Raw genomic sequence first — 24,765 nt, 5'->3', positions numbered from 1 at the left:
CTCAACTATTTACAATCTACATTAATGACTTGGATGAAGAGGCCGAGTGTACTGTAGCCAAATTTACTGATGGTACAAAGATAGGTGGGTGAGCAAGTCTTGAGGAGGACACAAGGAGTCTGGAAAGGGGTATAGAGAGGTTAAGTGAGTGGGCAAAAATTTGGCAGATGGAGTATAATGTGGGAAAATGTGAGGTTATCCACTTTGGAAGGAAGAATGAAAAAGCAAATTATTATTTAAATGGAGCGAGACTACAAAATGCTGCGGTACAGCGGGATCTGAGGGTCCTAGTACATGAAACACAAAGTTAGCATGCAGGTACAGCAGGTAATTAGGAAGGCTAATGGAGTGTTGGCCTTTATTGCAAGGGGTATGGAGTATAAAAAGGTTGAGGGAAGGTTGATGTAACTTCACAGGGCGCTAGTGAGACTGCACCTGGAGTACTGCGTACAGTTTTGGTCTCCATATTTAAGGAAGGATATACTTGCACTGGAGGTTCATGAGGTTGATTCCTGGGATGAAGGGGTTGACGTATGATGAAAGGTTGAGCAGGCTGGGCCTATACTCATTGGAGTTTAGAAGAATGAGAAGTGATCTTATTGAAACATATAAGATTCTGAGGGGGATTGACAGGGTGGATGCTGAGAGGATGTTTCCCCTAGTGGGGGTATCTAGAACTAGGGGAGCACAGTTTCAGAATAAGGGGTCGCCCATTTAAGACGGAGATGAGGAGGAATTTCTTCTCTCAGAGGGTCGTGAATCTTTGGAATTCTCGACCCTGGAGAGCTGTGGAGGCGGAGTCACTGAACATATTCAAGGCGGAGATTGACAGACATTTGAACTACAAGGGAGTCGAGGGGTACGGGGAGCGGGCGGGAAAGTGGTGTTGAGGCCAAGATTGGATCAGCCAAGATCTTATTGAATGGCGGAGCAGGCTCGAGGGGCTGATTGGCCGACTCCTGCTCCTGTTTCTTATGTAAACAAACAGTAACCGTGGAGTTCATGAGATTAAAGTTTCACCTGATGTTGCTGTCAGTGGATTATCTGTAACGAGAGAAGTAGGTGCAGTTCCTACAGAAAATGACAACAAATTAACATAAATAAAAGAATTTGATCAAAATAGATACTGAGGCTGAAAATTATCGATGAAGGTCGTTGCAAAAACGACCCCAATGGTTGACTCATGTCCTTCAGGGAGGGACCTGGGCTACAGGGGACTCCCGTCCCACACTACTTGGCTCAATCTTACTGCCCTGAAGCAACCACGGATGGACAATAAACACGGTCTTACCAACGTCATTTGCAGCTTAAGAACAAACTGAACAATTAGGTATTTCTGGAGGTAGTGATTGGGGTTCAATGCATGTGAAGATATGGTAGGAAATTTCCAATAGGTTCTGGATAGATTTTGAAATGTGCTTAGGGTTATACTAACACTGAAAAAGTTTCAACATAAAACAGCCATGTTAAAGTACGGGTGGAAAACTCATTAATTGTCATTACCCTGTCCAATAATATCACGGAGATGTTTCGACCTGCTCAAACGGCAATTAAAGTACTGGACATAGCAATGTCTTACAAAGAAGGTAAATGTCATTGGGATAAACATGACACATTCACTCCCTGCTTTCAAATACCTGCTTGGAGCGAAGTTCAGCAAGATTATGTATGGACAGGGATCTCCCCAAGTATAAGTCAGGTACTGTCAGTGTGTAAATGGATTCTGTAGAAACAGTCTCCCACCCACTGCTACTTTACACAGAGCATTTGGGTTTATTGCTAACAGATTTGGAACATTGCACAATACCCGCAATCAACTGTTGCCCATTTGTTGAAAGGATCCATAATTCTGGTACAAATTTCACTGTATTTACAGCTCACCGACCCCCGCCTCACACATACATACCAACATTGAATGGTTTACAATGTCTCATCTCCTGATTCATTCCTGCAGTTACTAGACTTTGGTCGGAGCGTTCCCACCTCTGAGTCAGAAGTGGTATGGGATTGAACAATGCGAGAGGATCACTAGTTTGACATCCAGTAGGATACACGGGTCCGGTGGGTGTGAGTGACCTCCATTAGGAAGCCCATAAGAGTTCGCCCTCTGGAACGAACCTCCCTATTGGCTGGTGTAAGGATGGTTACAGCCATGGAAGGAATGTTCAGGTGATGGCCTATCAGACTGTTAATCTGCCTGCGAATCCTTCCACTGCTGCACACTGTTCTCCAAGGGAAGTGTATGAAGGTACAAAAACCCACATTCACCATGTGCTGCTGCACTGTCAATCTTCAGGATGCAACATTCTATTGAGAATAACATCAAATCCTCATAGAAAAAAAATCTAATGTCAATGGGAGTCAGGTGTAACACTCTACTGAGTGAGTTTTGGATGACACACAGGAAGATGGCAGCTGGTGTCGAGGCCAATCATCACAGCGTTAGGACTTCACATCTGGGGTAACTCAGGCAGGCATCCTTGGCCCAACCACCATCCAGATGTTCTGTCAGTAACATTTTCTCTGTCATAAGATAGGGAGTGGGGTTATTCGCTGACCATTCTGCCGTGGCCAGCTCCTTTCACACTTACAGCAGGACAATGGCTGGTACGATTGATACCACAGGAGTGCCTGTTGACGACCATCTCAAGCAACAGAAAGACCACCGCCTCCCCATGACCTTCAGCAGCGCTGCAACTTCCGAACCAACTAATAGAATCCTGGCCAGAAGCTTAAACAGAGCACTCTGGATCCAGGAGGACAGCAGAGGCTGGTTACTGTGCGGTGATTTGGATCACCTCCTGACTGTTTGAAGCCTTTTCACTGCCTTCATTGCTCAAGTCGAGAGTTCAATGAAAGACTCACCAGCTGACCGGCTGTGTGCAGTCACAACAGCACTCGGGCAGCTCAGCACCAAGCAGGACAGAGCAGCCTGCCAACTCCACTTTCTACAAGTGATACTGGCGAGATATTGACATCAATCATGCGGGCAAATGGAAGTTTTGTTTGAGATGCGGGCCAACCTGATATCTCCAAGAGACGACTATAAGAGCAAATCTTTCCACTCTTCAATCTTACAGTATATGTGTAGCATCCCGCATCAGGGAGTTGAAAATTATTGATGATTAAACTTATGAAATCGAACTTGTGCCGCTTGTCTTTATGAATCAGCGCATTGTTCAGTTTCCACAGGATTTCAATCCCTTTCCAAGTTACTCGGGTATTTTCAATGCTCCAATCGACACTGTTGAAATAGGACAGCCTGGGCATCTCACAGGTCAGATTTACGGAGCTTCCCAGGGGAATCGGGCCGGCTGGGATCACAGACACTGTGGGAAGAGGATAACTGGTTAAACTGACAAAAGACACCATAGATTAAATTATGGCCTAGAACTACATTCGCGGCCGAATACTTGCGCACAGGGTCAGGCGCATATGCTGCACACGTCATGTCACATAGTCCCAGGCACCACCTTAAATTCCTGCTTGAAACTCATTAAAATGATACACGTGCCGCCAGCCCTTCCCTCGCTGTGCAGTGGCATTTTTCCTGTTTCGGGTTAGGTCCGGAAATCGGGTGTGTCTCCCGACCCTTAACGGGAGACAGCAACTCTTAAAGGGGAGGTGCACTTTGTCTACAGGCAGCGGGAAACGTTGTCAGAGGGATAACGTTGCTGCAAAAGATCCAATTAGGGCCCCAAGTTGCTTCATTGTCACGTTGGTGGCATTAATGCAGACAGTGGACGGGAGGGGGGACATCCTGTTCCCGAAACACCTCCACCGCCAGTGAGGAGAGCAAGGCAAGGAACGTTCATCCCAGCACATGGCTGCCACACTGAAAGACGTTCAATGACCTCAGGAGAGTTGTCAAGGTAGCGATACTGCTCTTTCTCCCTGCTCACAGCTCTACCACTAACAAGATCATTATTCAAAATACTCACAATTACAACCACCCCGCTTCCCTTCATTCTCCGCAAATCAATGCAGCAAACCACTTTGGCTCCTTCTCCTCAAACTCACCACTATTACACAGTGCAGAATCACTATTCTATCAAGAAAGGCATAGCCTCAAAACAGGCAGGCCTATCGGGCCTTGGGCCTCATTAATGTCAGACCAATGTGCTGCAGGCACATGCTGGGCGTCCAGAGGCAGCTCGCCGGTGAAGACCAGGTTCAGGAATCACTGCCTTGGTCGGGCTTCAGGGGTCGGTGCCTGGGTCGGGGATGAGACTGGGGTCTCGGGTCGGAGCTGGGGACGGGATTCAGCGTTCGGTGAACATGGCCTGTTTCAAGTGTCAGAGATTGGGGCCGGACTCGAGAATCGGGGATGGGGGCATGTGTCGGGGATCGGGTTCACAGCCATGGTTGGGGGTTGATGATAGATGTCTGAGCCAGGGATCAGGGATTGAGCCGAGTCAGGGTTCAGGGCCTGGATCAGGATTTGCGGGGTTCAATGTTGGGGTCCCGGGATCAGCAGGTCGTGTTTGGAGCAACGTGGAGGGGGTGTTGGGAGGTGCAATGGGGCCCTTTAATATGTGATCTTACATTAGTTTGCTTCTTTGTAGCAGGCAATTCCTAGAGCTGGTTTCCAAGAGTGCATCTGGAGAGGGGCCTGGCCGCCTCATGATAAACCAATCTTACAGAATTGGCCTCAAATTAGCAAATGCAAAGAGCCTAACGCCTGTTTCAGGCATTGGCAAAGGATGCCCCTCGCCTGTTCTCACCCAATATGTCAGGAGGCGCACTTTCAGTTGCAAATGTACACATTTCCTGCCCGCCATATTGGGACCTTACTAGTCTGAGCCTGTGGGCTGGAAATTCATTTTAACCGACAGTGTAGAACGTGTGGTCATGTATTGTCCGCCTGTTACACCCGCCGCCCGATATTCAGCTCCACTGAAGTCAGTTTCTACCTCAATGAGATTTGAGCAGAAGTGCTGAGGGAATTTTCCGGAAATGGATCTGATCTTTACCGGTTGAGACTTTACTGCGGGATTTCCCATAGTTTTCACAATAAAGATAAATAAATTGCTGAGAATTTACATTTACTGAACAAGAAAGTGTTTTCGAGGCCTACAATAACCTGCCCAGCAAGAAAGCAACACTGTTTTAATGCTGCGTTTTTCCACATCACAAATTGTCAAGATGTTGGCATTTAAAGGCACGGAATTTAACAGAACAGTGGCGGATATACGGAAAATGGTGAAACAGTTTGTGTGAGACTATCATACACATATAATTACAGCATAAACTGCTTTCAGTAACTCACCATTGATCACTATGAGGCGGATTAACATCTTCTTCTCCTTGTGTCCAGAATACAGCAAACAGTCGTAATTTCCGGCATCTTCCATTGTCGCCGTGAACAAGAGAGAATAATTCCCCGTCCTGAAACCCTCAGTCTCAGCCAGTGTTATATGTGGGAACCGCGGGGAGCTGCACTCAGTGTTGTTCTTATCAATTGCACAAAGTGCCATCCCATTGTCTCCTGAGGCAGGTTGAAATGTCCAGTGAATCTCATCAATTTGAGTCGGAGACCGGGAGAAACAAGGCAGCAAAACCGGGCTGGACCCGTTCGAAAGAACCAGTTCCGGAATATCTCCATCATCTCCATCCCTCGCGGTGCCTGCACAGGGAGCAAAGTGTGATATTAAACGGGACTGTATGAGATTGGATAAATATCCACCTTTGCCCACAAACTCGGTTCCCTGGGCACCAACACCATCCCTCTCCCTGGCCACTGCCCGATAAATATCCACCTTTACCCACAAACTCTGTTCCCTGGGCACCAACAACATCCCTCTCCCTGGCCACTGCCCGATAAATATCCACCGTTACCCACAAACTCTGTTCCCTGGGCACCAACACCATCCCTCTCCCTGGCCACTGCCCGATAAATATCCACCTTTACCCACAAACTCTGTTCCCTGGGCACCAACACCATCCCTCTCCCTGGCCACTGCCCGATAAATATCCACCGTTACCCACAAACTCTGTTCCCTGGGCACCAACACCATCCCTCTCCTTGGCCACTGCCTGAGTCTGAAGCTGACTTTTCACAACCTTGGCGTCCTATTGGACCCTGAGCTGAGTTTCCCGCCCCATATTCTCACCATCGCCAAGGCCGCCAACGCCCACCTCTGTAACGTTACTCGACTCCGCCCTGCCTCACCTCACCTGCTGCTGAAACCGTCAGCCAGGCCTTTGTTACCTCCAAACCCATTTATTCCACTTCTCCCCCGGCCGACCTCTAACTCGCAGAAAACTGAATATGTTATAGTAGAGGCACTCAGCTCATCGATGTGACATTACTCTGTCCAATAATTAAACCGAGCCTTTACACCAATAAAAAAACAAGGAGAAAAAGGGATCAATGTTCAGTTAAAATAGTGGATGCATTAACGCCAAACAAACAGGTAAACGTGACGGTGTTAAACTTGACGCAATAATTTCCTGCTTTCAAATTTCCCGCTGCTTTCCCAGCCCCGGCCCTGCCTTCCAGAGGGGCCTTTGTTTTGTTGCTCTCACATATTTGGAGCAATGCGCCGCCCCGCCGGTGAAGTGCTGCCCTTTTGATGGAAGGAGCCAAATTCCCGGGCAAATTTCGACTTGTTTGCACCGCCCCTCCCCCCGCCACTATCCCCCCGCCACCACACCCCCTCCCCACACTCGCATCGAGCGGATCCCAGTGTCTCCTCATCCAGTTTATTTCTTTAGTCGTTGCTCATTCAACCATCTGTTACACTTTGTGCTTCACTGCGAGCCTTTCAGATGCAGAGAGCTGTGTCCTGTGTGGTCAGAGGAGGTGGAACTAAGGGTCTGACAGTCGCTTGGTGTCAGCTCCCCTCCCCCAGCCCTGGCCACTATGTTACCCCGATGCTATCTTACAATTAATGTTGATGTGTTATCACATAATGCGATTCCACTCGCATGAGAATAGCGGGTCTTGGCTCGAACCAGGAAGCAGGACTATTGGCTGAAAATGTTACATTGTTGAGATACCGCAGCAAACGTGGGAGTCGAGACCAGAGTTGGTGGAACACAACTGCTTTAATTCACATCATGGCAAAGAGAGAGCTTGAAAAGCCCGCGCAACCACTTAAATACTCCCCAGACAGGAAGTGCTCCAGGCAGCCTGTCCCTGCGGGAAACAAGTTGCCGGAGGAAAGGGCCCCCGGCTGGGGGCGGCTGCTGCCGGCAGTGTGCCTGCGTAAACTGTCCGTGCCACCGTGAGCGTATTATGTCCAATGGTGGCGTGTCGCCACAGAGCTCCCTCCAGAATCCGCTTAGGAGGAGTGGACGAGTCGTGACGGTGGTCTAATGGTTCTGCCGGAGCGGCTCTGAGTGGTCACCGGTCTAGTTGGTGGGGCCGGGCGGTTTGCCGCCGGCTGTGCTGGCTTGCTGGCGGGACGGCCTCTAATTGGAGGTCGGGCCACGGGGACCTGTTCCCCTGGTTCTGTGTGTGCTGGTTTGAGTCGGTCGATGGAGACTGTTTCGACCCTGTCGCCGAGTCGCAGCTTGAAAACCTTGTCCCCGGTTTGTAGTACCTCGTACGGTCCATCGTACGGGGGTCGCAGGGGTCCGCGGTGCGCGTCGTGTCGCACGAAGACGAAGCGTGCCTGCTGTAAGTTTGGCGGGACGTGAGGTGCGAGTTCGCCGTGTCGGTTGACCGGAAGTGGGGCGAACTGTTGAGCGGAAGAGAAAGAGTTGATCCGCTGCTATTCGGCCGACCAAGGTGTGGTAGCCTCCGGGAGGAATTCGCCTGGTACGCGCAGCGGTTGTCCGTAGACTAACTCCGCTGCTGAGGACTGGAGGTCTTCCTTGACCGCGGTGCATAGGCCTAGTAGCACCCACGGTAGTCGGTCAGTCCAGGTACTGTCCTGCAGGCCGGCGCGGAGTGAGGCCTTGAGTGACCTGTGGAAGCGTTCACACAGCCCGTTGGCCTGCGGGTGGTACGCCGTGGTTCGGTGGAGCGTCACCCCAAGGTTGCGTGCTGTGGCCGTCCAGAGTTCGGAGGTGAACTGGGCGCCTCTGTCGGAGGTTATGTCGGCCGGTACGCCGAACCTCGCGACCCAGGTGTTAACGAACGCCCTGGCGATGTCGGCTGTGGTGGTGGAGGTCAGCGGCACTGCGTCAGGCCAGCGTGTGCAGCGGTCGACCATCGTGCGGAGATAATTTCGGCCTTGCGATGGCGGCAGAGGACCGACGATGTTGACGTGTACGTGGTCGAAGCAGCGGCTGGGTACCTCGAAGTCTCCCAGGGGTGCTTTTGTGTGCAGCTGTGCCTTAGCCCATTGGCAGGCGAGGCAGGTGTTGGCCCAAGTCTGAACATCTTTGCTGAGGCCACGCCAGACAAAGCGCTGGGAGAGGAGTTTGACAGATGCGCGGGAACCCGGATGGGAGAGCCCGTGGAGCGCGTCGAAGATGCGGCGGCGCCAGGTTGCAGGGACGACCGGCCTGGGTTGGCCGAGTGAGACGTCGCAAGTGACTGCCGTGGCTTCGGGCCCGTGCGCGACCTTGGCTAGGCGTAGCCCTGGCAGGCTGGTAGCCGCCGAGAGGAGGTCTGGGTCCGTGAGCTGGGCCGCTGCTAGTTGCGCGTAGTCGACCGCTAGGTGATTCGCGCAGATGGCGGGACGGGAAAGGCAGTTGGCGACAATGTTGTCTCTACCGGAGACATGCTGGATGTCCGTGGTAAACTCGGACACGGCCGCGAGCTGGCGTTGCTGCCTAGCAGACCAGGGTTGGTGTGCTTGGCCATCGCGTATGTGAGCGGCTTGTGGTCCACGTACGTGGTAAAGGGGCGGCCCTCCAGGAGGAACCTGAAATGGCGGACCGACAGGTGGAGCGCGAGGAGCTCGCGGTCGAAAGTAGAGTATTTGACCTCCGGGGGGCGCAGTTGGCGGCTGTAGAAGGCAAGTGGCTGCCACGCGCCATTGACCCACTGCTCGAACACGGCTCCGACCGCATGGTTGGAGGCGTCGATGGTGAGCGCGACCCGGGCATCGGCCCTCGGGTGCGCGAGCAGGGTGGCGTCGGCGAGCGCGTTTTTGGTGGCGTCGAAGGCGGCTGACGTGTCAGTGGTCCAGGCTACGGCCATCTTGCCGGATTTACCTCGGAGGGAGTCGTATAGGGGCTTCATGAGGGCTGCAGCTCTGGGGATGAACCTGTTGTAGAAGTTCACCATCCCGAGGAACTCCTGGAGGCCCTTGATGGTTTTGGGGCGGGGGAATTGCTGGACGGCCTGCACCTTGTCGGGCAGGGGGACGGCCCCAGCAGGGTTGATGTGGTGGCCGAGAAAATCGATCTCGGCTAGGCCGAATTGGCACTTCGCCGGGCTGAGGATGAGCCCGTGTTGGGCTACGCGCCCGAACAGGATGCGAAGGTGTTCGAGGTGTTCCTGTTTGGTGGAGCTGGCCACGAGAATGTCGTCTAGATAGATGAATAGGAAGTTCAGGTCCCGGAGGACTGAGTCCATAAGGCACTGGAAAGCCTGGGCAGCATTCTTGAGGCCGAAGGGCATCCTCAGGAACTTGAACAGGCCGAATGGGGTGATGACGGCCGTTTTGGGGATGTCCGCGGGGTGTACGGGGACTTGGTGGTAACCGCGCACCAGGTCGACCTTGGAAAAGACGGTTCGTCCGGCCAGTCGGGCCGAGAAGTCCTGGATGTGCAGCATCGGGTATCGGTCGGGGGTGGTGGCGTCGTTGAGGCGGCGGTAGTCCCCGCAGGGGCGCCAGCCTCCGCCGGGCTTGGGGGCGATGTGGAGGGGCAAGGCCCAAGGGCTGCTGGAGCGGCGGATGATGCCGAGTTGCTCCATGGTGGTGAACTCGGCCCGCGCGATTTCCAGCTTGGCCGGGTTGAGTCTGCGGGCGTGGGCAGAGACCGGGGGGCCGGTGGTGGGGATATAGTGCTCCACACCATGTTTGGCGGCTTTGGCCGAAAAGGTCGGGTTAGTGAGGGCGGGAAACTCGGCTAGAAGTGCCGAGTAGTCGTCCGTGGCACTGGCGAGGCAGTAGGTCGTCAGGCCGGCCGAACGGGCCGGGGTGAATGCGCCAGGGATGGGGGCCATAGTGTTGATGTCGACGAGGCGGTGCCTCGGAATGTCGACAAGGAGGCCGTGGGCGCGTAGGAAGTTGGCGCCGATGAGTGGGCAGAGGACCTTGGCTGTGAGGAACTCCCAGTGGTAGCGGCGGCCTGTGAGGTCGAGCGTGACCATGCGGGTGCCGTATGTGCGGATGTCAGAGCCATTGGCTGCGGCCAGCGTGATACCCCGTGCGCCGCGTTGGATTTCGAGGGCGGAGGCGGGGGTGATGCTGTGCTGGGCTCCTGTGTCGCACAGGAATCGGCGGTTGGTGCTGTCGTCGGTGACGTACAGTAGGGGCCCCTTTTGCCCCGCGGCCATCGTGGGGGCCGGTGCGGGGGGGGGGTTTGAAAGTGCACGGTGGCTTGCAGCGTTGGGCCCTAGTGCCAAAACGGGTGTGGTAGTAGCAGTGACCCGGAGTGGAAGGGCGGTCGGGCCTAGTGGGCCGGGGAGACCGCGTGGTCATTGCCGTGAGGTCGGGCGCGACGTCGCAGGCGGTCTGCGCGGAGAGCAGCCGGTCGGCCTTTTCAGCTATCTCATTCAGGTCCGTGGAGCCAGACTCCACAATGAGCGGGTGGATGCTGGCGGGGAGCTGCTGAATGAAAAGCGTGCGAAAGAGGGCGCCGGAGTTTTTGTCGTCCGAGAGGGACAGCATGTGGGAAAGCAGGTCCGACAGTGAAGCATCACCAAGGCCTGGGAGGTCGAGGAGTTGGCAGTTGCGCTGGTAAGAGGGCGCCTGAAATTTTTTAAGAAGCGCGGCCTTCAGATGTTTGTACTTGCCTTCCACTGGTGGATCCTGCAGCGCTGCCCAAACCTTGGGGACTGTGGCGTAGGTGAGCAAGGCGACGAGGTAGTCGTACTTCGTGGCGTCGACTGTGATGCTTCTCAGCCGGAATCTGGACTCGGCTTGAATGAACCAGGCCTCGGCCAGGTTCTCCCAAAAGTCCGGTAGTTTAACTGTGACTGCGTTTGTATCCGCCATGCTAGCTTAGGATTCGTCCTGAGCATCGGGGTCACCAGTGTTGAGATATCGCGGCAAACGTGGGAGTCGAGACCAGAGTTGGTGGAACACAACTGCTTTAATTCACATCATGGCAAAGAGAGAGCTTGAAAAGCCCGCGCAACCACTTAAATACTCCCCAGACAGGAAGTGCTCCCGGCAGCCTGTCCCTGTGGGAAACAAGTTGCCGGAGGAAAGGGCCCCCGGCTGGGGGCGGCTGCTGCCGGCAGTGCGCTTGCGTAAACTGTCCGTGCTGCCGCAAGCGGATTATGTCCAATGGTGGCGTGTTGCCACAACATAGAATTACATAGAATGTACAGCAGAGAAACAGGCCATTTGGCCCAACCAGACCATGCCAGCGGTTATACTTCACTTGAGCCTTCTCCCATCCTTCCTCATCTAAGTGTATCAGCATAACCCTCTATTCCGTTCTCCCTCATATTCTTATCTAGCCTCCCCTTAAATTCATCTAGACTCAATCACTCCCTGCGGTAGCGAGTTCCACATGCTCACCACTCTCTGGGTAAAGAAGTTACTTCCTTAAATCCATCTCGATGCCATTTTTCCCTTTTTTCAGTAAATATTGTGGAGCCTCACGGACTAAGATCGCTTTGCACAATGTGCAGCCTTGTCCAACGTGAGCTGAAACTTTTCAGATCATTCTATCTATGTCAATATTTAAATTATAAATTGCCCCCGCATTTCACTGAACGGAGCCCGGAACCACAGCGACCCGATACAGCGATTGCACACTGAAGACAGCAGTATCACAGGAGCTCTGAAACTGTGTCTTAACATAAGAACATAAGAAATAGGAGCAGGAGCCGGCCATTTGGCCCCTAAAGCCTGCTCCGCAATTTAATGAGATCATGGCTGATCTGACCTTGGGCTCAGCTCCACTTCCCTGCCCGCTCCCCATAACCCTTCACTCCCTTATTGTTCAAAAATCTGTCTCTCTCCACCTTAAATATATTCAATGACCCAGCCTCCACAGCTCTCTGGGGCAGAGAATTCCACAGATTCACGACCCTCTGAGAGAAGAAATACCTCCTCACCTCAGTTTTAAATGGGTGACCCCTTATTCTGAAACTATGCCCCCTAGTTCTAGATTCCCCCATGAGGGGAAACATCTTCTCTGCATCTACCTTGTCGAGCCCCCTCAGTATCTTATATGTTTCAATAAGATCACTTCTCATTCTTCTAAACTCCAATGAGTATAGGCCCAGCCTAACTGGTCTACAGTTTCCTGCTTTCTGTCTCCCACCCTTCTTAAATAGGGACGTCACATTTGCGGTTTTCCAATCCGCTGGGACCTCTCCAGAATCCAGGGAATTTTGGTAGATTGCAACCAAAGCATCCACTTTCTCTGCAGCCACTTCTTTTAAGACCCTAGGATGTAGGCCGTCAGGTCCAGGGGACTTGTCCACCTTTAGTCCCATTATTTTACCGAGTACTTTTTCATTAGTGATAATGATTGTTTTAAGTTCCCCCTCTCTATAGCCCCTTGATTATGTGTTATTGGGATGGTTTTAGTGTCTTCTACCGTGAAGACTGATGCAAAATATTTGTTCAAAGTCTCTGCCATTTCCCTGTTCCCCATTATTAATTCCCCAGTCTCATCCTCTAAGGAACCAACATTTACTTTAGCTATTCTCTTCCTTTTTATATACCTGTAGAAGCTCTTACTATCTGTTTATATTTTTTTGCTAGTTTACTCTCATAATCCAGCTTCTCTCTCTTTATTACTTTTTTAGTCATCCTTTGCTGTTTTTTAAAAATGTCCCAATCCTCTGGCCTTCCCCTAATCTCGGCAACATTGTATGTCTTTGTTTTCAATTTGACACCATCCTTTACTTCCTTAGTTAGCCACAAGTGGTTCTCCCTTCTCTTAAAGTCTTTCCTTCTCACTGGAATATATTTTTGTTGAGAGTTATGAAATATCTCCTTAAATGTCTACCATTGCTTATCAACCATCTTACCCTTTAATCTATTTTCCCAGTCCACTTTAGCCAGTTCTGCCCTCATGCCATTGTAATTGCCTTTATTTAAGATCAGGACACTGGTTTGAGACCCAACTTTCTCACCCTCCAATTGAATTTGAAATTCAACCATGCTATGATCACTCTTTCCTAAAGGATCCTTTACTATGAGATAATTTATTAATCCTGTCTCATTACACAGTACCAGATCTAAGATAGGCTGCTCCCTGGTTGGTTCCACAACGTATTGCTCTGGGAAACCATCTCGGATACACTCTATGAACTCTTCCTTGAGGTTGCCTTGGCCAATTTGATTTGTCCAATCAATAGGAAGGTTAAAATCGCCCATGATTGTTGCTGTACCTTTCTTACAAGCCTCCATTATTTCTTGATTTATACTCTGTCCAACAGTATAGCTGCTGTTAGGGGGCCTATAGATTAGGCCCACCAGTGACTTCTTTCCCTTATTATTTCTTATCTCCACCCAAACTGATTCTACATCTTGCTCTTCTGAGCCACTTTCATTTCTCACTACTGCACTGATCTCATCCTTTATTAACAGAGCCACCCACCTCCTTTTCCCTTCTGTCTATCCATCCGAAATGTCAAATACCCCTGAATATTCAGTTCCCAGCCTTGGTCACCTTGCAACCACGTCTCTGTAATGGCAATCAGGTTATACCCATGTATATCTATTTGTGCCATCAACTCATCTATCTTGTTACGAATGCTGTGCATTCAGATAAAGAGCTTTTAATTTTGTCTTTTTACTATTTTCCTGTGCTTTGACCCCACTTTCTGATGCACTCTTATGTTTATACGTTCTGTCCCTTCCTGTCACACTCTGGCCACCATTACCCCATCAATACCCCGCTCTATTGCCTTCTCCTTTCTCTTTGAATTTTTTAATTCCCGCTCACCTGATCCCCCCCCCCAGTATTTAGTTTAAAGCCCTCTCTACAGTCTTGTCTTTTGTCGAATACTGTTGCTCATTCTCGTGTTTCAACAGCAGACGATCACCCAGCGGGAGCAAGTGAATCTAACATGGAGACTGATGGCCATTTCTGGGCATAATTTACGGTAGTTTGAATTGCTGATCCATTATTAACGATGGTGTTGTTTTAGTAAACTTAGCGAATAAGGAAAATGGCGGGGTCATGAACTGATTGTGCCTCGCGCTGTTTCAAATGCCGCTTCTACACAGATCCTCAGTCTTATCAAACAAGTGATGTCGTCAGTCATTGTTACATTCAAAATAACTTTGTGATTAATTTGATAATTCTTGCTACGCGTTTGCCAATACCGCACGGAATATAAGCAAAGTCCACTTTGAAATGCAGCTACCGTTTGGAGACCACAACACGGAGGCATTAGACCGATGGGGACAGATATATCTACACAAGCAACAGTGCTGGAGACTATGATTGTCAATACTCGACTGAAAATAAGATTGAATGTGATTATAGATCATACCTGGATTTAGAACGGCCAGTAGAAGGGAGACCTCGAGAACGGAACACCTCATACTTGCTGCTGTTGAGTCTGAACTGGACAGAGAGAAATGACCGATCGTGTTAGTTAGTAAAGCAAGAGGAAGTTCTCGTTTCCTTCTGTTAAAAATATTTATCAGGCTCGGTCACGTGATTATTGGTTAGAATTTCCTCAGTCACTAACTTCAATCGTTAGATTCAACATCAAGACTTGGCTTCACCATCAATAGGGGTAGACAACATTCACGGTGCTTAATTCCTAGATTATCACCGTCTCGAACAAGAATAAGCCCAGCGACCATCCCGGGCCCTCAACAGCACCAACATTGGCGAATGACCCAACAGCCTCTTGAAAGACAACATTGCGGAGAAGCTTAACTGTATCAAGTGTAACAACACAGTGACTAAAGAGCACGGCAGAGGCTGGGTACTCTGCGAGGATTGACTCACCACTTTCCCCCTCAATGTCTCTCCACCATTTACAAAGCTCTCTTCAGGAGCATGGTGTATACTTCCCACTCACTTGAATAGGTGCAGCCTAGACAGCCCACACAATGTTCAAAACAATGAAGCACCATGTTTTTTCGGTCTGCACCCGTGCCACTGGATTCAGTGCCCCCACCACATGCACACTGCACCTTGAAAGGGGAAAGGTAAAGAATAAAGTTCGTGTAGAGTAGAGTTGAATGACGGGGGCTCGGTTCTATACAGACAATGGTCAAGGAGAGCAGGGTGCAACCATAGGAGGGGCGGTACTGAGGGAGTGCCGCACTGTCGGAGGGGCAGTACTGAGTGAGCGACGTACAGTCGGAGGGGCACTATTGAGGGAGCATCGCACTGTCGGAGGGGCAGTACTGAGGGAGCGCCGCATTGTCAGAGGGGCAGTAATGAGGGAACGTCGCACTGTCAGAGGTGTCATCTTTCAGATGAGAGGTTAAACCCGAGGCCCCATCTGCCCGCTCAGGTGGATATAAAAGATCCCGCAGCCACTATTTCAAAGAGGAGCAGGGCAGTTCTCCCCGCTGTCCTAAGGCCAATATTTATCCCTCAACCAACATCTGGTGATGATCACATTTCTGTTTGTGGGAGCTTGCTGTGCACAAACTGGCTGCCGGGTTTCCTACATTACAACAGTGACTACACTTCAAAAAAAAGTATTCATTGGCTGTAAGGAGCTGTGGGACGTCCTGAGGTAGTGAAAGGCGCTATAGAAATGCAAGTCTTTCTTTCTTCAATCAAAGGCTCACTCGGGGCGAGTTGGATCAGTGACTTGCTGTGCAGCAGATTGAAAGTTCCCGGTCTGTGCGGAGCCGCCTGATTGGTCAGTAGCCTGGAGCCCAGGGTTGCAGGACTGGTGGGGTGGGGGGTCGGGGAGTGTGCTCTGTACAAAAACCACTCACAACTGGGTATTTAGAACAAGAGTGGGAAGAGAAGAGCCGAAAGGGCGTTTGTAAATCTGATGCCAAGGTGTCCATTTAATCCAGCGGGCTGATCCACCATGTGGGCCATCGCAACCGGTGCAGCATGTGTGTCCATTCGCACACGGGCGGGCCTTTCAAACCATGCCGGGAGGGAGGAGGGGGGTGGAAAGGGGTGAGGGGAGGACAAAGGAGGTCACTGGATCGCAGTCGGGATCAGGATGCCCGGTCGACGCTCCCGTCTCACACAGCCCAGGGAGGGCCCCAGTCAAACTGCAGCGTCGCCAAGGCGCTTTGCGATGGGCAGCGCGGTGAGATCGCGGGCGTGGCGGAGTGACGCTCGCGACACAGGCCGACCCCGAAGACCCCGCAGCCCCCCCTCTCCACCAGCTGGAAAGCAAGGGCCGATCAGTCAAACCCGCAGGCTCCTTCCCAGCACAGACAGAGGCCAGTCGGCCCCTCCAGCCTGCCCTCCTTCTGTACGCGAGCAATCCCCAAACCCATCCCACTGCCCCACTCTCTCCATTGACAAATATTGATCCCAAATTCCCCCTTTCACAGAAGCCATGGTCTCGGCCTCAACCTCCTCCCCATGGCTTCAGTGAGGTGGAGGATTGGAGAAGCTGGGATTGTTCTTCGAGCAGAGAAGGTTTAGGGCAGATTTAACAGAATCATAGAATGATACAGCGCAGGAGGAGGCCATTCGGCCCATCGTGCCTGTGCTGGCTCTTTGGACCCACTCCCCTGCCCTTTCCCAGAGCCCGGAAAATGTTTCCTTTTCAAGTATTTATCCAATTCCCTTTTGAAAGTTATTATTGAATCTGCTTCCACCGGCCTTTCGGGCAGCACATTCCAGATCACAACAACTCGCTGTGTAAAAAAAATTAATCTCATCTCCCCTCTGGTTCTTTAACCAATCACCTTCAATCTGTGTCCTCTGGTTACCGACCCTTCTACCACTGGACACAGTTTCTCCTCATTTACTCTCAAAACCATTTATGATTTTGAACACAATCTTCCCCTTAACCTTCTCTGCTCTAAGGAGAAGAATCCCAGCTCCTCCAGTCTCTGCACATAACTGAAGTCCCTCATCCCTGGAACCATTCTCCTAAAGAGCGGCGTTCAAAATCATGAGGGGTTTTGATCGAGTAAATGAGGAGCAGTACTGAGGGAGTGCTGCACTGTCGGAGGGCAGCACTGAGGGAGCGCCACACTGTCGGAGGGGCAGCACTGAGGGAGCGCCGCACTGTCGGAGGGGCAGCACTGAGGGAGCGCCGCACTGTCGGAGGGGCAGCACTGAGGGAGCGCCGCACTGTCGGAGGGGCAGCACTGAGGGAGCGCCGCACTGTCGGAGGGGCAGCACTGAGGGCGTGCTGCACTGTCGGAGGGCAGTACTGAGGGAGCGCCGCACTGTCGGAGGGGCAGCACTGAGGGAGCGCCGCACTGTCGGAGGGGCAGCACTGAGGGAGCGCCGCTCTGTCAGAGGGGCAGCACTGAGGGGGCGCTGAACTTCATAGGTGCTGTCTTTCGGATGAGACTTTAAACCGAGGCCCCATCTGCCCTCTCAGGTGAACGTAGAAGACTCTGCAGCCTCTATTGGAACAAGAGCAGGGGAAGTTATCCCAGGTGTCCTGGGCCAATATTTACCCCTCAACCAATAATCACTAAAAACAAATGGTCTGGTCTTATTTTTAATCCATTCATGGGATGTGGCCGTCGCTGGTAAGGCCAGCATTTATTGCCCTTCCCTAACTGCCCTTGGGAAGGTGGTGGTGAGCCGCCTTCTTGAACCGCTGCAGTCCGTGTGGTGAAGGTACTCCCACAGTGCTGTTAGGTAGGGAGTTCCAGGAGTTTGACCCAGCGACGATGAATAAACGGCGATATATCTCCAAGTCAGGATGGTGTGTGACTTGAAGGGGAAACTTGGAGGTGGTGGTGTTCCCAACATATTGCTGTTTGTGGGAGCTTGCTGTGCGCAAATTGGCTGCTCTGTTACCTACATTACAACAGTGACCACACTTGAAAAAGTACATCATTTGCTGTGAAGAGCTTTGGGATGTCCCGAGGATGTGAAAGTCGCTATATAATTGCGAATCTCTTTGTTGTCTATGGAACAATAGCGTCCCATCCCTGGTCAGTCCCTGGACACTCCTGCAGGGATCCTCCAGGACACTCCTGCACTGAGCCCTGGGTGCGTCTCTGTTCCGGGTCCTGGTTCCTTTGTTTGCTGCGATGCTTCGATCAGGCACAGGATGAGATTCCTTCTTTGATCCCTTTCGATGTCCTTTAGGTGACTATCCCTCCCTCCCCTCTCTCCCTCCCCTCCCCTCTCTCTCTCCCTCCCCTCTCTCCCTCCCTCCCCTCTCCCTCCCTGCCCTCCCCTCTCTCCCTCCCTCCCCTCCCCTCTCTCCCTCCCTCCCCTCCCCTGTCTCCCTCTCTCCCCCCACCCCTCCCCCACTCCCCCGCTCCCCCACTCCCCTGCTCCCCTGCTCCCCCACTCCCCTCTGTCCCTCTCTCCGGCCCCTCCCCCTGCCTAGCGAGCCCCGCGTTGCCAGGGCAATTTTGGGGCGCGAGGGCAATTTTGGGGCGTTTGGTCTCCCTGCCCCTGTGTGTCCCCCCTCTCCCTGTCATGTCCTCTCCCTGTCCTATCCCTCCCTCCCCTCTCTCCCTCCCCTCCCCTCTCTCCCTCCTCTCCCTCCCCTCTCTCCCTCCCCTCCCCTGTCTCCCTCTCCTCCCCCACTCCCCTCTGTCCCTCTCTCCGGCCCCTCCCCCTGCCTAGCGCCTGAGGTCCGGTGCCGTTGCTGAGGTCCCCCGCGTATCGCGCGGCTGATGGACGGCCGCTGCGTGCGGGCGGGCGGCGCATGCGCGGTGAGTGCGGGCGGCGCATGCGCGGTCAGTGCGGGCGGCGCATGCGCGGTCAGTGCGAGCGGCCCGCGGGAGCCGGCAAGGCCGTTAGCGAGCGGGAAACTTCGGGCGGCGCGCCCGCGCTCCGTCCGCGACACCTGAGAGGGGGAAGTAGAGAGAGACAGAGAGGGAAGAGGAGAAGGAGAGAGAGGGAAGAGGAGAGAGGGAAGAGGAGAAGGAGAGAGAGGGAAGAGGAGAAGGAGAGAGAGAGAGAAATTTTTTCAGCTTCAGGCCCCGAGTCCCCCCTGCGCGAGGGTGAGGAGGAGGGGGGGGGGGGTTGCTAAACACAATATAAAACTCAAATAAATTGTTAATTAATTGCCTAACACATAATTGAAATATTTACCTTAGTTCCCTAACACACAGAAAGTGTGGGGGAAAAAATCGTGGAAAATCAAGATGGCGGCCACTCACCTCGGTTCAGAAGGATAAGGCCCGCCCACACATGCACCGATTGGTCGACCAGTCAGGTCACCGAAGCGTAGGATTGGTCAATCGTCGAGTCACTCGACACTCAACTGTAGGAAGACCTCGACGTCACACGGTCGCTAATGAGATGCTAATGAGCGGAACGCTGAACGTTTTTGGGATACCGCGGGCGGGATTTTTGTCCGGCCGAAACGTAAATACGCCTATGACCGGTCCGGAATCGCAAGCTTTCTTTTGAGGTGACGCGCGCGTCGGTACGCTCTGTAACTTCCAAACATATAGAGACCAGGCGGACAGACAGACAGAAGAGCCGCTTTATATATATAGATACTAGCTGGGGAGCCCCGCGTTGCGAGGGCAATTTTGGGGTGCGAGGGCAATTTTGGGGCGTTTGGTCTCCCTGCCCCTGTGTGTCCCCCCTCTCCCTGTCATGTCCTCTCCCTGTCCTATCCCTCCCTCCCCTCTCTCCCTCCCCTCCCCTCTCTCCCTCCCTCCCCTCCCCTGACTCCCTCTCCCTCCCTCCCCTGTCTCCCACTCCCCCCCTCCCACCTGTCCCTCTCTCCGGCCCCTCCCCCTGCCTAGCGCCTGAGGTCCGGTGCCGTTGCTGAGGTCCCCCGCGTATCGCGCGGCTGATGGACGGCCGCTGCGGGCGGGCGGGCGGCGCATGCGCGGTGAGTGCGGGCGGCGCATGCGCGGTGAGTGCGGGCGGCACATGCGCGGTCAGTGCAAGCGGCCCGCGGGAGCCGGCAAGGCCATTAGCGAGCGGGAAACTTCGGGCGGCGCGCCCGCGCTCCGTCCGCGACACCTGAGAGGGGGAAGTAGAGAGAGACAGAGAGGGAAGAGGAGGAGAGAGAGGGAAGAGGAGAGAGGGAAGAGGAGAAGGAGAGAGAGGGAAGAGGAGAAGGAGAGAGAGAGAGGGAAGAAAGAGAGAGAGAGAGAGAGAAATTTTTTCAGCTTCAGGCCCCGAGTCCCCCCTGCGCGAGGGTGAGGAGGAGGGGGGGGGTTGCTAAACACAATATAAAACTCAAATAAATTGTTAATTAATTGCCTAACACATAATTGAAATATTTACCTTAGTTCCCTAACACACAGAAAGTGTGGGGGAAAAACCGTGGAAAATCAAGATGGCGGCCACTCACCTCGGTTCAGAAGGATAAGGCCCGCCCACACACGCATTGGTCGACCGGTCAGGTCACCGAAGCGTAGGATTGGTCAATCGTCGAGTCACTCGACACTCAACTGTAGGAAGACCTCGATGTCACACGGTCGCTAATGAGATGTTAATGAGCGGAACGCTGAACGTTTTTGGGATACCGCGGGTGGGATTTTTGTCCGGCCAAAACGTAAATACGCCTATGACCGGTCCGGAATCGCAAGCTTTCTTTTGAGGCGACGCGCGCGTCGGTACGCTCTGTAACTTCCAAACGTATAGAGACCAGGCGGACAGACAGACAGACAGACAGAAGAGCCGCTTTATATATATAGAATATTTATATGTAATTCATAAGACGATAGTCATTTCCTCAAACTCCCCGCCAATAGTGTTACTTGGAGTGAGGTGACGCCAGTTGGACCTGAGTGAAACAGTCGCTGTTACTTTGAGTTTTGTTCAGTGTTTCTTTGACACGAAAACTCACCGTCCTGTTCGGGTATTTCCAAGCTCGGGTTCGAGCTTCGCTTTTGTACCAGTGACATTCGATTCTTCTGGGATCTTATGTTTCCACCCTCCGTTTACTCAGCACTGTCTGTATTTGGGGAGTGGTGTTCTGGGACCCCGGGCTTGGCCACTGATGCTCATTACTGACTTTATTTGGTTGTATTTAGTGAATTTAAGGCAGTGATCAAATGCTCGACCTAAATCGCTCACATTTCACTTGAGTTTAAAATGACATCGGAGGCCATTAAGTTGCACTGATCTTTCAGAATTTATTCGGACGGTATATCATTTCCGGCCATTGTATTACACAACCGTCTCATCACTTTAACACTGCCTCAGATTTACAAAGCACAATTTTGTGCCCTCGGCTGCTATCTATAACCGGCTAAAGACTAAAATATGTTAAATAAACTGCTCAATGACAATGAATCAGACACAATTTGCTTGTTTAATAATGTTTGAATAACACTGTACATCAACATAGATTTTACTTGGACAATGTAGACACACATCAATCAGTTTGCATGGAAATATTTTAAATACAACACTGAATAATACAAATTAAAATACATTTTGGTCTGTCGAGCCTGAGTCAAATAAATTACACATTTCAACACTTACAACTTTTCAATTTTCAAATTCAGCTTCTGCTTAAACTTTCGTCGATACTTTCTTAAACTTTGAAAACTACCATAACTGCATTTTACTGATCATCTGTGTTATGTTCATTAATAACTAGTCATTTTTATAAAGAACAGCTAGCTTTTGCTAGACACTTTATTGAGCACATGTGGACTAGGTACAGTATCTGTAGAGGCCTCCATCTTGACTGCTGCCTTGTGGGTAGCCTAGTGCATCGTGGGTAGCCCACTCTTATATACATACAGCACCACCTAGTGTACCATTCCAGAATGACAGGTTACTGATCATTACATCCCCCTTCTTTGCGGTTAAACAAAATCAGTATCAATCAATATCAATCAATAACAACATAAACATCTTCAACAGTCAATACATTTTCAATGTAGTTTTCTTTGTACTCAAAGATTAAGTCTATCAGGCTTTTTTACTTCACGTGTGGATCTTCTCAGCACAGGTAAGTCTGATGTGTTTTCATGAGAGCCTATATGTGTTTTTGTGTTAGATTGTTCTGGTGGTGAGTGACAAGATTCAGTTGCGGCATTGTCATCGATTTGCTCTTCGATAGTCTCTTGTGTTTTTAGGAGGGAACGGCGGTTCCTCCTGAGAATCTGTCCTTCCTCAGTTCTAACAGTGTATGACATTGGTCCTACTTCCTCAAGAACTGTAGCTTTCCTGTTCCATGCATCTGGATCCTCAATCCTGACAACATCATCCCTTGTCAATGGTTTAAGAGTTTTGGATGACTTGTCATAGTATGATTTCTGTTTCAGCTTTAACAGTTGAAGTCTCTGTCTCAGTTCCTTACTCTGCTTTTCTTTTGCACAGCAGGGTAGCATGGTACGCAACTTGCGACCCATTAGGAGTTCAGCAGGTGAAGAACCAGAGTCTAAAGGTGAGGCTCAGTAGCTCAGCAGGGCGAGATAAGGATCAGACTTGTTTTCTGTCGCTTTCTTCAGTAGCTGCTTGAGAACTTGAACACCTTTCTCTGCCTTACCATTTGACTGAGCATACAAAGGACTGGATGTGATGTGTTGAAAGTCATAATGTGCTGCAAACTGTTGCCACTCCTTACAGTTGAAGCACGGACCATTGTTGCTAACGGCAATCCTGGGAATTCCATGTCTGGCGAAGATGGATTTCACATGCATTATGACACTGCTTGCTGTGGTGCTTGAGAGCAGCGCCATCTCAGGATAGTTAGAATAGTAGTCAATCACTATTAGATAGTCTTTACCATTTAAATGAAAAAGGTCCATACCAACCTTTTGCCATGGTGCTGTTGGTATGTCAGCTACTATCATTGGTTCCTTTGCTTGTTTGTTTTGGTGTTTCTGACATGTCTCACATTTGCCTATCATGTTCTCAATGTCCTTATTTATGCCAGGCCAATAAACAGTGTCTCTTGCTCTCCTTTTGCATTTTTCAATTCCGAGGTGTCCCTCATGAATCCTTTTGAGCATGTCTTGACGTAGAGCCTGTGGAATTACTATTCTGTTCTGTTTTAGTAATAGTCCACTTGCGACACTCAATTCTGACCTTATGTGAAAATATTTTGGACAGGAACCTTTTGGCCAACCATGATGAATGTTCTCTATTACTGTTTGTAATACTGTATCTTTTACTGTTTCTTCTGCTATTTGCTTTGATTTTGTGTCTGACACGGGCAGCGCAGCAGTGACCATACTCACATGAACATCCACGTCTTCTTCAGTAGAGCTCACATGACTCATTGTGGGTACTCGGGATAGTGCATCTGCTAACACTATGTATTTGCCTGGTGTGTAGATCAGTTCAAAGTCATATCTTTGCAGCTTCATCATGAGTCATTGAATCCTTGGAGACATCTCATTCAGGTTCTTTTTTATGATGGCAACCAGTGGTCTGTGGTCTGTCTCAACTGTGAAGGTGGGAAGTCCATATATGTAGCCATGAAACTTTTCCAGTCCATCTACCAAGCCTAGACATTCCTTTTCAATCTGGGCGTATCGACACTCAGTATCAGTCATAGACCTGGAGGCATAGGCAACAGGCTTCCAATCTTCACCCTCTGCTTGTAGCAAGACCGCACCTAGGCCATCTGTTGATGCATCCGTTGACACTTTGATTCTTTTTGTTGGGTCAAAGAAGGTGAGTACAGGTGTGGTTGTCAGCACTGTTTTGAGGTTTATCCACTCTTGTTCATGTCTTTCTGTCCATGCGAACTCATTTGTTTTGCGTAGCAGATCTCGCAGACAGGCTGTCTTGGCTGACAAGTTAGGAATGAACTTTCCAATGAAGTTTATCATCCCCATGATGTGTAGCACTCCTTTTTTGTCAGTGGGTCGGGGCATTTTGAGTATGGCGTTTACTTTTTCCATATCTGGCTCTATTCCATTACCAGATAGATTATCTCCTAGGAAAGTGACTTCCTGGACACCAAACTGACACTTGGCTTTGTTGAGCTTCAGTCCATTCCGGCGTATGCTCTGTAGCACTTTAGTCAGTCTCTCACTGTGTTCTTTCAGTGTAGAGCCCCAGATGATGATGTCATCAACATAGACACGAACTCCTTCCAGACCTTCAATTGCGTGTTCCATCACTCTATGAAAGATTTCAGATGCAGATATTATCCCAAAAGGCATTCTGAGGAAACAATACCTGCCAAATGGTGTGTTGAAGGTACAGTATTTGGTGCTCTCTTCATCCAGTTTTAGTTGCCAAAATCCTCGTGAGGCATCGAGCTTTGTAAATTATCTGGCACCTGACATTTCACTGGTGATTTCTTCTCGCTTGGGAATCTGGTAGTGTTCACATTTTATGTTTGCATTTAAGTCCTTTGGATCCATGCATATTCTTAGATCATTGTTCTTTTTCTTTACACATACCATGGAGTTGGCTCTTCGACTTTCCTGATGACTCCTAGTGTGGTCATTCTGTCCAGTTCATTCTTGAGCTGGTCACGCAGGGGCGCTGGAACTCTTCGTGGAGCATGTACCACTGGCTGAGCATCCTCCTTTAGCTGGATCTTGTAAGTGAATGGTAGAACTCCAAAACCTTTGAACACATTCTGGAAATTATTTACTACAGAATCCACCGAGTCATCTGGTCTGCTTATGGCACAGTTTATACGGTATACTCTCTTGACCAGTTCTAAGTCCTCACAAGCTTTGTCACCCAGTAGTGAAT

At 50.9% G+C, this 24,765-nt stretch overlaps 1 protein-coding gene and 1 pseudogene across 1 annotated transcript; one reads left to right on the top strand and one right to left on the bottom strand.

Moving 5' to 3' along the window:
• Nucleotides 1-24,765, top strand: part of LOC147110212 (uncharacterized) — a 151,610-nt pseudogene that overhangs the window by 35,378 nt on the left and 91,467 nt on the right.
• Nucleotides 1,344-20,996, bottom strand: LOC147110214 (uncharacterized). Its single transcript, XM_086004156.1, has 3 exons — nucleotides 20,939-20,996; nucleotides 5,270-5,626; nucleotides 1,344-3,329 (listed from the first exon to the last, which is right to left on the bottom strand). Exons 1-3 carry the CDS (start codon nucleotides 20,994-20,996, stop codon nucleotides 2,908-2,910), a joined length of 837 nt encoding a protein of 278 aa, XP_085860282.1. The 3' UTR covers nucleotides 1,344-2,907.

Source organism: Somniosus microcephalus, chromosome 12, assembly GCF_052327205.1.
Source record: "Somniosus microcephalus isolate GS21.2 chromosome 12, FLI_Smic_1.0, whole genome shotgun sequence".
Classification (NCBI taxonomy): Eukaryota; Metazoa; Chordata; class Chondrichthyes; order Squaliformes; family Somniosidae; genus Somniosus; species Somniosus microcephalus.
This window is presented reverse-complemented; position numbering and strand designations above follow the sequence as displayed.